The sequence below is a fragment of the Urocitellus parryii genome, chromosome 1 (genome assembly GCF_045843805.1).
Source record: "Urocitellus parryii isolate mUroPar1 chromosome 1, mUroPar1.hap1, whole genome shotgun sequence".
NCBI lineage: Eukaryota > Metazoa > Chordata > Mammalia > Rodentia > Sciuridae > Urocitellus > Urocitellus parryii.
In genome coordinates this window covers 281066280-281082949 of record NC_135531.1, presented here as the reverse complement: position 1 = coordinate 281082949, position 16670 = coordinate 281066280, and the positions used below count along the sequence as shown (strand labels likewise).

The 16670-nt window shown below is 52.8% G+C and overlaps 1 protein-coding gene across 21 annotated transcripts in view; it reads right to left on the bottom strand.

The window, feature by feature from the left end:
* Lrrfip1 (LRR binding FLII interacting protein 1) overlaps window positions 1-11376 on the bottom strand; it is a 125114-nt gene extending 113738 nt beyond the window's left edge. For all 21 annotated transcript variants that reach the window (XM_026395993.1, XM_026395994.1, XM_026396002.1 and 18 more), the window contains exon 1: window positions 11222-11376. In XM_026395993.1, coding sequence (XP_026251778.1) covers window positions 11222-11311 — 90 coding nt within the window. In that variant the 5' untranslated portion in view covers window positions 11312-11376. The remainder of the gene's footprint in view (window positions 1-11221) is intronic.
* Window positions 11377-16670: the final 5294 nt, after the last annotated feature.

The window sequence follows — 16670 nt, the reverse complement described above, 5'->3', positions numbered from 1 at the left end:
GCAGGAGGCGCAGTGCTGGGCGGGGAGGAGCAGGAAGAGGGCCGAGTTTCTGGCTTCACTCTCCTCTGTATCCGGTTACAGGGATGAAGCCGCACACCATCCTCCAAAGTGAGGCGGCATCAAATGGCCTGCTCCAGAGAATCAGCACCTTCCCACTGGAGCCCGCCAGCCACGGGGGCTTCTAGTCAGTCTTCATCTGCCCAAGTGACCGGGAACAACCCCTGACAGCTCTCTCTAGTTCCAGAGAATCAGAACTCTCAGATGTTACTGTCGGGGGCTGAGCCCACGCACCCACTCACCGTGACTCTGGAGCCCAGTGACCTCCAGCTCACCCACAGGGCTGGGCCCTGGCCAGGCTGGACCCAGGGGTCAGGGGCCTGCAGCCCTGGTAACAGTGAAGGCCTGGTGAGATGCAGGAAGCAGCTGTGCTCTAACAGTGAGGTCACCAGTCTCTGTGACCTGGCTCTGCCTCTGCCAGCAGACCCTGTGGAGCAACAGGGCTTCCCAAGGCAGCTTGGCCCTGGAGGGTCTCAGCGCACATTGGACTGGAACTGAGGAGCCTGGAATCCATTCTGCTCAGTGTTTGCAAAGTGTAGCCTTCAGGTAGCAGATGGGCACATCAGGAACCTGTTGGACACTCTGGCATCATGGTGATGGTGACTCTAGTCCACTTCTCCAGCCCCCACAGGGACCTGAATGGAACTGGGCAAAGGCTCCCTTGCCCTCCACTCCCACCTGCCTGAGGGCCACAGGAGCCTGCACCTGGCTCCTCCTCCTGCTGCAGAAGAAAGCAACAGTACCGCCCAAAGGGACCAGCATGTGCCTGAGCACTGGGCCCACAAGCACACCACTCCCAGTTCAGGAGCAGCCACAGAGGAGCCCTGAACATCTGGGCCTCCAGCACTGATCTCAGACTCTTCCGACGGAACATTGCCACCATCTGACATTGCTGTGCCCCCGAGGGGTGGTGGGCACCACTCCAGAGGAGCACCCAGGAGGGAGCCCAGCAGTGTTGTCCACCTTGCAGATCAAACGGTGACTGATGTCCAGGAGGACTTGCCCCACCACCTCCAGGACTCTATCTGAGGTCATTCAAAATTTTAAAATGCAGCATAAAAACCACATGCACATAACATGACCATATGCCCTGATTTTACCCTGCTATAATTTTTAACCTACTATGCTATTAAAAGATCATATTTTAAATGAGGTACCGTGGCACACAGCTGGATCCCAGCTATTCAGAAGTCTGAGGCAGGAGGATCACAAGTTTCAGACCAGCCCGTATAACATACTAAGACCCTATCTCAAAAAAGAAAAAAAAATAAATAAAAGGGCTGGGGATACAGCTCAGTATCCCCAGTGGTAGAGCACCCCTGGGTTCAATCCCCAGTACTGCAAAACAAAAAGAAAAAACAAACACCTAAACCAAAACCAAAAGGTTCCTGTTTTGAAAGCAAGTGCCTGACAGGATGGAGCTGAGGGTAGCCCTCCCACGCGCACTCTACCAGTATAACTGATTGACTATGGCATCCTAAGTAAGGAAAGTTGGAAATGATAGTTAAGAAGTAAAAATAAATTAAACTAGCAGCAATATTCACAAAAACAAATATCCAAGTAAAAAAAGAGTGATTAAACCTTAAACCAGGGCCTGGGTTATGGCTCAGCGGTAGAGCGCCCGCCTAGTGCATGTGAGGCACTGGGTTCCATCCTCAGCACCACATATGAACAGATAAAAAATAAAGGTATTGTGTCCATCTGCAACTAAAAAATATTTTTAAAAAAGCCTTGAACCAAAAGGAACATTAATGCCAAATTTTCATTTAGAGAGAAGAATATCACGTGTGCATTTTCCCTGGTAAACCACACAGAAAACCAGAAGCAAGTAGAAGTCGCAGAGGTAGGTTCCCTGAGCCTTATGTGGCCCTCCTCCTTCCTGCCCCACAGGTTGAGGGAACAGAGGGCCAGGATGAGGCTCTGGACTCCTCGGCCGGCTGGGTCGGCTCTGGGTGGGCGAGACATGTGCCCAGGCAACTGCATGCAGTGATCCGGCCTCTGATTAAGGAGCTCGGCGACTGCCTTTAGTAGGAGATGTGGGGACAGTTTTAACCTGTGGAAACAGGCTATCTGTGCCCTTCTCCTCTGGGGGGACTCCGGGGTTGATCTACAGCCCACCCTCACAGGTGGGACTGAAGTGGGGCGTGTTTCCTGCAGCCACACCTGGACCTCCAGTGAGCAGATGATGCAGACCCAGGGTGCACACTGAATCCTCCCTGACCCTGGACTTCAGCCCTGGAACTGAGATGGAAGAGTCTGTTGCAACCACCCAGTCTGTAGCGTCTTGTTATAGCAGCCCCACCCTGCTGTCCACCCAGCACCCTTCTCAAATGCAGCCAAGTGTAGTCAGGCTTGCACTTATTGCCTCGATTTCCTGAGTCTGCCACTGGTTCCCACAACTGCTCCGCCAGCGATGTGGAGTGAGGGTCCTGGGTGCCCATTTCCAGGAGGGGCGAGTGGGGAAGCCCACTGACTGGCTGGTCAGTGCTTCCTGCCCCTCCTGGAAGAGTCGCAGCCACCCCAAGAGTGGAAGTAGAGCATCTAGGCTCCTGTGGCTGAGGCCAGAGGTTCAGAGCTCCAGGTACAAACCTGGCAAGGTGGGAGGAAAACCCAGGGGCACAGGACGATGTCTAGACACATCTTATATTGTCACAGTGGGGGGGGGGGGGTTACTGGCATCACCAGGGCAGAAACAAGGAGGATGAGAATTTCCTACAAAGCACAGGGCAGGCGCCCCCCCAACAGAAAACTATCTGGCCACAAATATCAATAGTGCCCAGGTTGGGAAACCTGACCTACAGCCAAAGTAAGAGAAAAAACCTTCAGAAACCAAAGAGTTGGAAGACCACGGCTCTTCACCCCATCTCGACTCCTGCAGCAAGCACTCTGGCTGGCTCTGGGCACAGGATAAAAATAGGCAGGTGATTGAGTAGCTTCTAAGAGGTCAGATAAGCCCAAAGAAAAACAGTGCAGGACAAGCTGGGACCGCAGTGGCCCATTCTCTCCAGGAGGCCAACCTAACAGTGGGCACCCACGGGCACCTGGAAACCAAGCACCTGGAAATTTCTGGTGGCATCTCACTGCTGACTCTCAGGTTCAGGACCAAGAAGCAGAAATCATGCTGAATGCAGAGGGTCCTTTCCTGTCTCGTTGTCAAGAATGATCCCTGTTCTAAATTCCGCCAAGACAACGGGGATGCCAAGCTCCTTCAGCCAGCCCCAGGCCCTCTGCATGTTCCTCTCACAGAGGGAGGAGCCTTCCTGGTATCTCCCACTCCTTTCCCCTCACCTCTCTCACCCCTGTCCCAGCCCTTCCCTTAAAAAGGAAGAGTTTCACCCTGGCCCTGGCCCTGGCCCTGGATCCTGGGGTACACCCTGACCAGCCACAAAGCACCGCCACCTCCTGCTAGCATGAGCACCTGAGCCACATGCAGTGCCACATGGCATGTCCTACCCCATGGCCTTACCACCCTGGAAACCATTCCTCCTCCACAGGCAAGGAGGAGACTTGCAGGGTACCCGCCCGTGGCCACACCACTGAGAGAGAAGGGCTGACCATGCTCCTTCCACTCAACATGTTTCCCATACTGGCCTCAGGCCACAGCTCCAGCCTGGGTCCAGCCTGCACAGGTCAGCCGTGACCACGGTGTCACCACGTCACTCTTCTACACTCAGTCATGAGAGAGAGATGGCCCCATGGGACTCAATGAAGATTCCAAATTATAGAACATACCTCGGTTACAACACATTTCCACAGAGAAAAGCCATTGCTCCAGAGTTTCACCATGCAACCTGGTGGCCTTGGCCATAAGCAGCGACTCAAGTTTAAATTGGTTTCCAGGAGAGATCATTGAAAATGCAGCCCTGCCCCTGGACTTAACCACTTCTGAGTACCCCCTGGTGATGCAGGGATGGTGGCCCCTACAGTTCCCTGCAGAGAGCAGAGGTGAGCCCCCTGGAGTGGAGCTCCCTAGACTGCACTGCTCTGGGTGGGCGAGACGCGGGCCCCAGGCAACTGGGGGCAGGATCTGGGGGCACCCAGAGTGGGGTCATGCTAGCTCTTCAGTCTGTGGAGTGCCACCTAGGAGAGCCGTCCTGAGACCCCAGGCTTTCCCAGACGCCTGAGAGATGCCATTAAAGAAGGAGAATCATGAAAATGAAAGACAAAGGAGCGAGTGGGCAGTGGCAGAGGGAGAGCACAAGGAGCGGCCACATCTGCAGGAGCTGTCAAACAGGATCCCGGCTGCCCAGGAGTGGGTGGGGACAGTGTGAGCTAACACACCAGAGGGACAACGGACACCGCTGGCTCCCACACTCCTGCTGACCCCAGAGTGCACCCGGCCAGGCCCTATCGCATTCTGCCTACCCAGCCCTCCAGGCATTTGCTCTAGGAAGAGTCTGTCTCAGGCCTCGGAGCACTGGCCCAGCCAAAAAGTGGACTGATTCCTCTCAGTGCCTGAAGCTCTGAAAACCTTGTATTTCACCGCTTTCTCTGCGGCTCAACTGAGGTGGCACTTTATTCCACCCTCCATAAAGGACCCAGTCAGTGGCCCCTGACTTGGGCCCCGTGGGCACCAGCGGCTAGTGTGCTTCCCCAGCAGGCACCTCGTAACTTCCAACTGTCTGCCCACTCCCCGGCACCCCTTAGTCGAAACAGAGCTCTGTCTACAGGCATCAGGCTGGAGAAAGTGTGATAAGCGGAAGCAGCGTTTCCTCCGATGCTGCCCTGGTGGTCCAGGCACTGGCCTTGAAGGCAGGAGGCTTGGGCTCAGAGCCAGCTGTGTGCTGCCCTGAGGAGCCACCCAGGGTCAGGTGCCACTGTGCCCTGTGTGCTGTCCTCTCTCACAGCGACATCCCCTCCTGGCATCTGCTTACATCGCTGTGTCTTACTGGTAGCTGTGAGGGAACAGGCAAGGGTCACCATGCAGTGGGCCAGGCTCCAGGATGAAAGACAGAGTCCAAAACAGAAAGGAAAAGAGGAAATGGGAAGCAGCAGACCAAATGTAGAAACAGAAGAAAACCCGGAACACCAACTCAATGTCCCCCCAGTGACGAGGAGGGTCCTGAGAGGGAATAGAGAAAGATTAAGAAAGGGTGCTACAGAAAAGGGACAAAAATGACTGCCACTGAGCAAGGGAGGGGGAGGGGGAGGGGAGGAGGAGAGGAGGGGGAGGGGAGGAGGAGGGGAGGGGGAGGGGAGGAGGAAGGGGAGGGGGAGGGGAGTGGGAGGGGAGGAGATGGGGGAGGGGAGTGGGAGGGGAGGCAGGGAGGATATTCTGGAAAGTAAATGTACACCAGGTAAACTTAGTAGAAGGGGTGAAAAAATAGTTGAATGATCTCCCATAAAGTCTAATCACCCTTAAAAAATAAGTGAGAAGGCAGTTCAACTCCATAGGAGCTCCTGTAAGACAGAACAGAGAAAATGGTGGGACGGGAAAAATCAAGAAAATCCCCCAGAGTCTGAGGACACAAGTTTCCGGATTGAATGAACTCAGGAAATAGGGCAGGGGAAAATCCAGAACATGAGAAAAGGGATCCTAACAGCTTCTGGAGACCCAAAGTAGACCCTATCTCAAAATAAAATAAAAATGTTAAACAAGACTAAACCCTCACTAGACTTGGGCTGGATGGTGCCACCCAGTGTCCCCATTAGCCATGGTCCCTGGGGAGCGAGGTGGAAAGTCTCAAGGGGCACGGGTGTCCAGCATGGAGGGCTGTCCTGCCCTCAGGTTCTCACAGCTGCCACAGGGTAATGGGGACCCTTGCTTGGCAGATCCTTATGACAGGCACCTTGGATCACCTGTGAGTCACTGGGATGTGATCAGACATTGTCCCTGTGCCTGTGACCTTGGGCTGTTTATGTGATTTCTGGAAGGTGCTTCCAATTGGAGACCGTCAGAATCTCAGCTGTGGACGGCCTGCTGGGCTCTGGAGCCGGGGCCCCACCCCACAGCTATTTCTATCACTCCAGCTGTCTCCCCCTCCCACTCTGGCTCAGTGCTTAGGCTTGGGATTTGTCTATGGAGGACTGAGGGGTCTGTGGTGTGATGGAAATCGGGAGGCCTGGATTCTAGGTTCCTGTGAACCATGTCAAGGTGTGGGGCAAGAAAGGAGAGAAGCAGGGGCAGAGGCTGCTCCTAAGGTCCACAGGGTGCTGGGTGCTGGGTGCTCTCAGAAGTGCCTTCCCTTAGACATACTGAATCCTGTCGGAAAAGTCTGGACTCTGTTGACATAGGGGAGGAGGCTTGGACACACCAAGGGCTTGCCCTGTCATCCAGTCACTGAGAGGTGCTGGTGAATCACCCAGGTTTCCTGTATCAGTTCCTTGGCTCTACCGAGACCCGGCTCCAGGTGAGGTTCTGCAGTCAGGCCGACTTGTCCCCGTCCCCGGGACTGTTGTCCCCAGCTGACCCGTGAGCCATTGGGCATATCATTTCATGAGAGTCTCATATTCTTTGCCTTACTATGTCTCTCATCTTCCTTTCCCTTCTTTCTTCTTTAAAAACCTAATTTTGTTTCATCGAAATAATGTTTTTACCTTTGCCCCATGTTCTCAGGTCACTCTCCGGACCGCACCCAGGTGGTCCTTTTCAAATGTGTGTGATCGAGTCAGCTCATGTCACTTCTCTGCTTAAACTCTCCAGCGGCTTCTCATTTCACCTAGTGAAAGCCAAATCCCTCAGGAGCCACAAGACCCTGAGGGACCTGCTCATCTTCTGCACTTGTATAAATAACATGCATGTGTGGCACCTGCAGGTGTATCTGTTTTGGATGCTGTGTGTTGGCTTCCCACTGGAGGAAGGACGATCCGGTTTGCACAGGCCTGGGCCAGCCCTCTCCCGCTTTCCTTTGCCTTCACCGCTACATTACAGCCACACTGTCATTTAGGGTTAGTTAACATGTCCCCTGGCCGCACGGCAGGCTGGTTGAGCAGTTCCAGTCCTAATTCTGTCCCTTATTTCATGACCTAAGAGACTGTCTAACCACTTGTGCCTCGGTTTCCCTATAAGGATGGTGGGGAGATATGTGAGTACACTCCTCACAAATGAGATGTTTCCTGAAAAGACCTCAAAACAATGACAGGCACACAGCAGGTTGGGGAGGTGCCAGCGGCAAGGTGTTGCAGACCAGGTAAAGGTGCTGTCTGCAGAGCCTGGGGTGGGGGGTCCTCCCTCCCTCACACAACCTGCTTTTCCTGGAGTTACTCCTTCCTTGTTTTTCGATCGCCGTCACGTCTAATTCTTTGTGCGCTTTTCAGCAGAACCCTTCACAGTACTATTTCTACATGAGCAAACAAATCAGGTCATGTGTTGAGTCCACCTGGTTTCCTCTAGAAGTCTCCTCATAGACCTCGGTCCTGCAGACCGAGTCTGGGGCTCAGGGTTACCAGCCCTGCTGTCTTGTTGCCACCATTCTGAGAATTCCCGGTGCCCCCTATTTTGGCTGGAGTCCTGTTTTGTGAACTGGATATGGTCTTCTTTCTTGGATTGCTATCTTATCTTGCCGGAATCTGTCCTTCGCAGCTTTCTGAGGGAGAATGCCTTTTCTAAGTATTTGCATGTCTATAAATGTTTTATTCTACCCTCCTGCTTGATTGACAGCATGGCTGTGTATAGAGCTATAGATTAAAAGTAATTTGCCAAAGAATGACAGATTTCTATGTATTCTTTCAACTGGTTTCCAGTACGTACTGTTAATTGAAAAGAGCAATGTGCGAAAAACAAAAATAGCCAGCTGTCCTTTGTGTGAGAAAGGTTGTAATTTGTTGGCATTTGCTTAAAGAACAGCAGAACCACAGTGAAAGTGGTGTGGGTAGTAGGTGGCAGCAGGCTTGCCAAATATGACTTTCACACTCTTTTGATATTTGACCCACACGAATTACCTATTTAGGAAGTAAGCTAATAAATATCAAACTGTAAATTTCATTTTTCTTGGTACTGGACACTGAATCCAGGGCTCTCACTAAGTTTCTCAGGCTGGCCTTGAACTTGCGATCCTCCTGCCTCAGCACACACCCTGACCCCCAGTTTCCGGGATATAGGTGTGCACCACCATGTTGGCACCAGTTGGTTGTTCTCAGCTGCCCAGGCCCACCACAAACTCAGCCAGGTTTCTCCCCACGGGTTCTCAGGCTGCTCTAGGGGTGCCAGGGGCTGCTTCCTCCACAAAGCAGCGTCCATGTGGTCACAGCACTTCTCCACCAAAGGGAGGGTGGGCCATGGCCCTGATCATCCCAAACTCCCAGGTCAGGGAGTCCAGAGAGGCCAGTACAGTACAGGGGACCCAAGCAGGGCACCAGTGCACCCACCAAGGCAACCTGTGCCCAGGGACACAGTTATAGACAAGAGGCTCCAAGCACAGTTATGGGCCAGAGGCCCGCCTGCTCAGCACAGAAGGGACTGCTCCTGCGGGCCACAGAGGGAATCCTGGACTCCACCTGTGGGTGAGGTGTCCACAGCCAGTCACCAGTGCAGCCTGCACGAGGCACTGCTTTGGTGTGGAGGAGGACGCTCCGAGTTGCCTTGGTGTCATGGGGCAATGCCATTTTATTCAGTGGCAGAATGTAAAAGAGAAATTGGGCTACTTCCCAAGTCCCTAGCAGAACATCAGCTGTGGCAGGAGAGGCCATTCTGCGAGCTGTGGAAGCACCTCTCCTCAGGCCTTAGAAGCAGCACTTGGTCTCTCCAGGAGCTGACCCGCCCCGCCCCCATCTTGTTAGAATCCACCCTGACCAGAGGCTGGAGACCTATGTGCTAGTGCACCCTCAGCTTTCAAAAACAACTCAGTTTGCTGTCAAATCACGGAGCGTTTGAACCACACCTAACCGTGGAGGCTCTGCTCCACCCTGGGATGTGTGGACCCCTAGGTGAGCCGGGGACGTGTAGACCCCTAGGATTGGGGCTGGGGAGCTCACCTAGGGGTCCACATGTCCCAGGAGCTCACCTAGGAGTCCCTGACCTCTGTCATGCAACCCTTCCAGGGTCTTCCCTGACCTCCTGGCTCCCCAGGACAGGGATCTGGACACCAAGACACATGTCTATTGAATCAGTGTGTGAATCAGAGAGTAAGTACTGAACTTCAGGCAATTGTGTTAACTTCCATAAGAACTCTTTAAGAACTCAGTGCCCTGTGAATGGGGATTTTAATTTTCACAGTTGAAACAGAATTCAGTTGTAGGAAAGTAGGAAAACACACAGTGTTGCACCTGCTCCCTCCAATCTCAGTGAGTGCCACTCAGTCTGGCAAAGGCGGGTCTTCGTCTGCTATTATAGAGAGGAGTGCCCGTGGGGGTTGCTCAGCCTTCCCCCGCAGACACTTTGCCTGAAACCACTGCTGTAGCCCTGAAGTGGGAGGGAGTTCTTTGGAAGATGAGAACCAGCTCGGAGGCGGCTGGGGAAGTCCGTTCCCGGGCACCGCACAGCTCAGCTCGTGAAGAGCAGTGTGGCCCGGAAGCCCAGTCTGACTCCCAAGTCTATCTTTGTACTGTCAGCCGCATCTGTCTGGACGCAAGGCAGGACCTCAGGGCTGTCAACCAGGAGCATTCTTCTGCCTTGCCTTTCAATCTATTTTTATAAAAACCAGCAGATAAGCAGCAGACGTTGGGGACTCTCATTCTTCTCATTCCTTTGACCCATTACCATTGTAGCCACCAGTAGCAAGACAAGGCCCACGATTCACGGGTCACCTCTGTCGTGGCCAAATACACACAACATCTTCACAGGGGAATTGTATTCAAGTTACATTTAGCAAATGTCTAAAGTTAGCCCAAGGTCCTGCAAGTGCCTGGTTCTTCCTTTGTTTATTAATTAATGCATCAGACACAGATGGGCACTGACCACATGCCTGGCTCTGTGTTGAGCTCTTGGGATAAAAAGCAAGACCTTGACTGCCTGGGTGTCACCACCTACAGGTGAGCAAATCATGAGGCAGCCTACCAGGTGTGAGAGTGGGGGGCGCCAAGTGGAGGCAGGGAGACAGTCCTGGGAAGCTAGTGGGAGGTCTTCCAGAGGACAGACATCCACACCAGGCTGCAAGCAATGGAGAGGAGTTTTCTGGAAAGCCTTTTTCCATCACGAACAGAGAACATGTCTTTATTCATTCAAAGTTTAACAAACATTGATTGACATGCATGTCCCTAAATGCAAAATAAGGTATTTATAACTGTAAACACCTTAAGAAACTGTTATAATCCCCATTAAGTATCTGGCTGGTGCAACTGGACACCACAGTCTAAATAGCAGAAAGCTCCTCCCTGTGGGAATGATGCTAAGTAGGGTAACTCTCACCACACCAGAGGAAAGAGAACCTGTGAGGAAGGCTGTGTATGTGTACACCACGCATCTGCATCTGCAAAGACTTGTTTAGTCAACACACAGTGAAAAATTAAGCCTCAACCAAGGGACCCCCCTTCTCTAAAGCCTCCGCTACCATCTGATGTCAGGTACATGTATTATCCCGCCTCAAGGCTGAATCCCGGGGGAGAAAACAAGGCAACTCCCACTTTTCCTGATAGGATGCCAGGCACTGGTAGGTGCCCATCGGTCGGTATCTGTTACATTAATTAATAAGCCAAAGAAGTACAAGGCACTTATAGGACGTCTGTGCCTTTGGTTTGCCTCGCTGAGGTTCATTCCCAACGCCATCTGGGTTGTAATAAATGGCCCAGGAAACTTGGATGAGATCTTTCAGGGCGCCCAGACCCACTCAGGCTCCATCCACAAACAGGACTCATCATCACCCTCAAGTTCATCCGCAAGCTGCACCTTGTGTGGCAACTTAGGACACACGGCCACTGACCGTTTCAGCAGGGCCACGTGGCCTCTGGAACTCGCCACTGGCCTCCAGGGTCGCCTAACCCCCTCCTCCCCAAGGTGGCACAGCACAGCGGGGTGCTCGCCCCCCACCTCGGCACTCGGGTCACCCCAGCCTCTGGCGGCGCCGGCGCTGTGCTCTGTGGTCCGCGGGGTCAGCGGCCAACGAGGGCCAGGCGCCGGGGGCGGGCAGTGCCACCCGCCCGTCGCGGGCCGGGGACGGGCCCTAGGTCCCAGCAGCGCAGCTCGCAGCCCCGTCCTGCCTCCGCGCTGCGCGTCCCGGGCGGCTGGCCATCGCGGGAGCCCACAGCCCGCGGCCCCGCGGCCGCCCGCGTAACGGGCCTCGGCGCTCACCTCGCGCGCGATCTGGTTCAGCGCGTCGTCCTCCGCCGTCAGCCGCTCCCGGGTGGGGAGCCGCCTGCGCCCCGAGCCCTGCGTGCCCATGTCCACCGGCCGCTTCGCCAGCTGCTGCCGACCGGTCGCTCGCGCCCCTCGCCGGCCGGCCGCGGCCGCTCGCCCCTCCCTCCGCCGCGGCGTCATGGCGTCAGCGGGCGCGGGCCGGCACGCGGGGACGCGGGGCCGGGGTCGGGGACAGCGGGGACGCCGGGAGGCCTGGGGCCGAGACCGCGGGGAGGCCCGAGGACAGGACGGTGGAGACCAGGGGCGCTGGGAGGACGGGGCCCAGGACAGCGGGAGGACAGGTGCTGAAGGTGGCTGGGACCCGCGAAGAACTCCCGGGTAGGGGACGGGCTGAGGATGCCAGGGTGGTGGACCCGCGGGGCCCGAGACACCCGGGGCGCAGGACCCCGCAGGGCGGAACTGGGGAGCAGGGATCCAGGCCAGAGCAGAGGAGCACAGTCCCCTGGGGAATTGTTTGGCTGCAGGTGCTGGTGGAATGACCCCCGGGTCGCCAGGTACAGATGAGCGGACACCTCAGGGGAGGCAGTGGCAGGCTGGGCGGGCTCTGGGGGGCTGCGAGGGGTTTGCACAGACGGATGGGCACAGGACGTGGTTCAGACTGAGTCTCACCTCCATGATGAGGCGAGATTTGAGTCCACGCCAGAGCGGGCAAGAGCGAGGCTCTGGGGTCAGTATGTCAGACGGCCAGTCTGTGTTTCTGCACCCTCCGACCGACCTGTGTGCTCGCATCTACCCTGTCGGCGGGCTGTGAGCCGGGACCTGACTCTTCGCCTGTGTGTTCCCAGCTTCCAGGATGGGAAGCATCCTCTGCTCTCAGTGCACTTGATGGAAACTTGAGTGAATGGAGCTCTTGAAACTCACGGTCCACACCCTCCACAGAAGTGGATTTAAGAATATATTGCAGGATTAGATGAGGTTCACAGAGCCCTCACTTTCTTACCCAGTGTGTTAGCTGTCATCTTGAGTTGATGAGTAACCACCGGCCGCGGCTTGAGGTGGAAAGCCACTGGGATGTTTGAGGTTTGGGGAGAACTTCAAGGTGGCTGGGCCTGGCTGCTCCCATCAGTTCACTTCTTCTTCCACACCTGGTACATGCTAGGTGCTGGGCTGGAGGCTGAGGCATGACCTTAAAGGAGATAAACCTGGCAGCTGTCCCCTTGGGGATACTGGAGATGCCAGAGACCCCTATCCAAAGCCATGTCCAAGATCCAACTGTTCCCTTGGGAGGGAGTCTCCCTGACTCCCCAAGACCTACCCCTTCTTTCCCTGGTAGTCAGCTTTTCATGGCTGTGGCCAAAATGCCCAACAAGAACAATTTAGAGGGTGAAAAGTTTCTTTTGGGCTTTCAGTTTCCGAGTGTCAGTGGCTGGTGGCTGACTCCCTGGCTCTGTCCGGGAGGTGAGGCAGCACATCATAGCTGAGGCATGGTGGAGGAAGGCTGCTCAGCTCAGTGTGTAGCAGCCAGGAAGGTTCGAGAGAAGGAGAAGCCAATGAAAGCAGCTGCCTGGGACAAGGTATATAATCCCGGGAGAGCATGCCCCCGTAGCCTACTTCATACGTCCACACCCCTCCTGCCTACAGTACCACCCAGGAGTCCATTCAAGTTATGAATCCATCAAATGGACTGATCCACTGAGGTTACAACATCCGCAATCCAGTCTTTTCACCTCTGAACATTCAGGAAGTACCCCATATCCAAACCGTCACGTGCCTTTCCCCTCATCAGAGCTTCGTGTCACTTTTTATTCTAACTTTAATTCTCTCATCACTTTTGGAGAGGGTGCCTGGGTCATACTCATTCTCCATCCTCACTGGGCATGCTCACTGGGCATCTGCTGCCTGGTGAGAACGTGAGTGCTGAACAAGGGCAGGGAGTCCAGTCCCTCCCCTTCTCACTCTCCCCAGAGTGCTGTTGTCCAGAGGCAGGGGCCTGAGCACCTCAGCCTTAGTCCCGACTCCACAGAGTTCTCAGACCCCAACCCTTGCCCAGCCAGAGAGCCCTTGTGGGGATCCACACACAGCGCTGCAGACCCTCAGGGGTCCCAGGGCATCACGACCTCTCCTCTGGCCACCCTTTCCCAGTCCAGATGGCTCTCAAGTTAGAACTGGTTCTCAGCTCCATTTATTTACGTGTATGGTGCTGGGGATGGAACCCAGGGCCTCTCAGATGCTAGGCAAGTGCTCCACCACTAAGCTACAGCCCCAGCACCCTCAATTCTCACCTTTTTAAAAAAAATTATTTATTTATCCTTATTATGTATATATGACAGAAGAATGCATTTTGATTCATGTACAAAAATTCAGCAAGAGTTTTCATTTCTCTGGTTGTACACGATGTAGCATTGCACCATATGAACAATCATACATGTGCCTAAGTAATGATGTCCATCTCATTCTACCATCTTCCCTGCCCCCATGTCCCCTCCCCTGCCCTCCCTTCCCTTTGCCCAAAGTTCCTTCATTCTTCCCATGCCTGCCCCCTATTATGGATCAGCATCCACTAATCAGAGAGAACATTTGGTCTTTGGTTTTTGGGGATTGGCTTACTTTGATTAGCATGATATTCTCTAACTCCATCCATTTACCTACAAATGCCATGATTTTATTCTCTTTTATTGCTGAGTATTATTCCATTGTGTATATGTACCACAGTTTCTTTATCCATTCATCTATTGAAGGGCATCTAGGTTGGTTCCACAGTTTAGCTATTGTGAATTGAGCTGCTATGAGCATTGATGTGGCTGTGTCACTATAGTGTGATGATTTTAAGTCCTTTGGGTATAGACCAAAGAGTGGGATAGCTGGGTCAAATGGTGGTTCCAATTCAAGTATTCTAAGGAATCTCCACACTGCTTTCCAGATTGGTTGCACCAATTTGCAGTCCCACCAGCAATGTATGAGTGTGCCTTTTCACCACATCCTCGTCAACACTTATTATTGCTTGTATTCATGATAATTGCCATTCTGACTGGAAGGAGATGAAATCTTAGAGTAGTTTTGATTTGCATTTTACTTGTCAGCAAAGGAAACAATCAATGACGTGAAGAGAGAGCCCACAGAGTGGGAAAACATCTTTACCACATGCACATCAGATAGAGCACTACTTTCCAGGATATATAAAGAACTAAAAAAATGTGTCATTTCTCACCTCTAAATGGCAATATTAATACATACTATTATTCATATTGGGGTGCTGCAACAAAATATCTTAGGTTGAAAATTTGTAAACAACAGAAATTGCCAGGCATAGGGGTGCATGCCTATAATCCTAGCTACTCAGAAGGCTGAAGCAGGAAAATCATAAATTCAAGGCCAGCCCAGGCAACATCAAGAGATCCTGTCTCACAATTAAAATTAAAGGGCTGAGTTTAATCCCTAGTGCTACCAAGACTACCCCAATCCCACACACTCCACTAAAACTCCAGAAACTCATTTTTCATAGTTCTGGAGTCTGGGAGGTTCGAGATCAAGGTGCTAGCAGACTCTGTGGTGAGGCTCATTCCTCATCAATAGGATCTTCTCTGGGTTTTCACAGGGAGAAGGGACACAACATGACAAAGACACGAGAAATGTGTTTCCTGCTCCAGGTAGCAGTGCAAATGCTCTTCACTGGCCCCAGCAGAAGGTTGTCAAATGTGATGTGAGTTGATGAGTCATTAGCAAACTATTGGAAACATAAATTTGTACTTCCTAATATTTATTAACCCATCTCCAAGTGGATGTTGTACCTTGATACATTAATTAATGATGATAGATTATGAGCACCATTTGCACATGAATAAAGATGAAAATACTTGTGGGGTTTTAAAACACATATTCACTCCTTGTGTCCACGATCAAAAATGTTTTTGTTCTAAACCAGGGATTCTCAGATTTGGGGGGACTGTGAAAGGGCATCTGATTGTGAAATTTGAGTCCTATTTTAGAGGGACACACTTTGAAGTCCAACGTCTGTGGCCATCTGAACTCCCATCTGGGTGTCTGCACTGGATCCGCTCTGAAGCCAGAAGAATCTCCTAAAATGCCCTTCCACGTGGGGTCCACTCAGAACCCCCGAACGCCTCTCTGTGGCTGAGGCAGTGACCATTACATGCTGAAGTCTGTGACATTATTTGCTTTCCCTCTCACTGAGTGCTACCTAGAGGCAGGAATTTTGCACAAACAAGGAGCCTGGGTAGGAGGATATCGTCCCTGAGTGATTATGTCCAGGAGAATAGCTGAGGGTGGCTGGGGTCCAGCACATAGAACCAGTTCCCCAGCAGCCCCTTAGGATACCATGGTTTTCTTTTGGGAGCTGGGGATTGAACCCATGCACTCCCCACCCTTCAAACACCCTGGAGCTGCTTTCTATGGCTTTTTGATACTGAGACCAAGGTTGCCCTTTGGTCCCCCAGAGAGCCTTGTCCAGGGTTATGGACCCATGAATGCTTAGGAAACTTTGTTTTTGGAACGTGGGATTTACTCAGGGTACTGTACCGTGGAACTACACTCCCAACAGCCCCTCCCCTTTTTTTTATTCTGGTCGGGGTCTCACTAGTTGCCCAGGCTGGCCTTGAACTTGCTATCTTCCTGCCTTGGCCCCCCCAGGCACTGTGCTTAGAAGTGTGCACCGCCACTCCTGGCTAGGACATGTTTATGGTTGGATTGAATAAAGATATCTTTTATAAGGTGCTGTCTAAAATAGAATGTGAAAACCAATTTTCTTTGTACTTGTGGAAGAGAAATGCTACAAATAGTTATTGACTAGCAATAGAATCAATTTTCTCCAGCATGGGATTTATTAACTATTAAATCAACTGGTTTTAAAGAAGCAGTTGCCAGAGAACTTTCAGCTCCTAACAAGGGAGATGAGACTATTTCAAAATAATCTTTGCCAACGACAATGCTAAGCCTCCAAGTGTAGAAAACAGACATGGGGAGGCCCAGGGTCATCCATTGTGGATGGAGGCTGACATGGCACAACCTTTGAAGTTGTTTCCTTCCCCATCTTCCAGGCTCAGGCTCCCTGGGCTGAGGAGTTAGATGTCAGGGTCTGGAACAACAAATGCAGTTTCCAGTTCAGCAGGGAATCCTGGAACAGGTGGGCCCACGGAGGACTGAGGTCCAAGCCACCAACTTGTCCAGATCCATGGCTGAGCACTGAACTCTGCACGTGTGGGCCGAGGCTGCTAGAAAGCCACAGCTGGAGGCCTCACAGAGCTGACCAGAGACCAGTCATGCCTAGTGCTGGGGAGACAATACTAGAAATTCAGGCCCCAGCAAGCTGGAGGAGTCTGGCACTATGGTTTGGAAATGTCCCCCACAGGCCCAGATACTGAAGGCTTGGTCACCAGCCTGTGGCACTGTGGGGAGCTGGTGGAGCCTTTTGGAAGTGGAGCCTAAG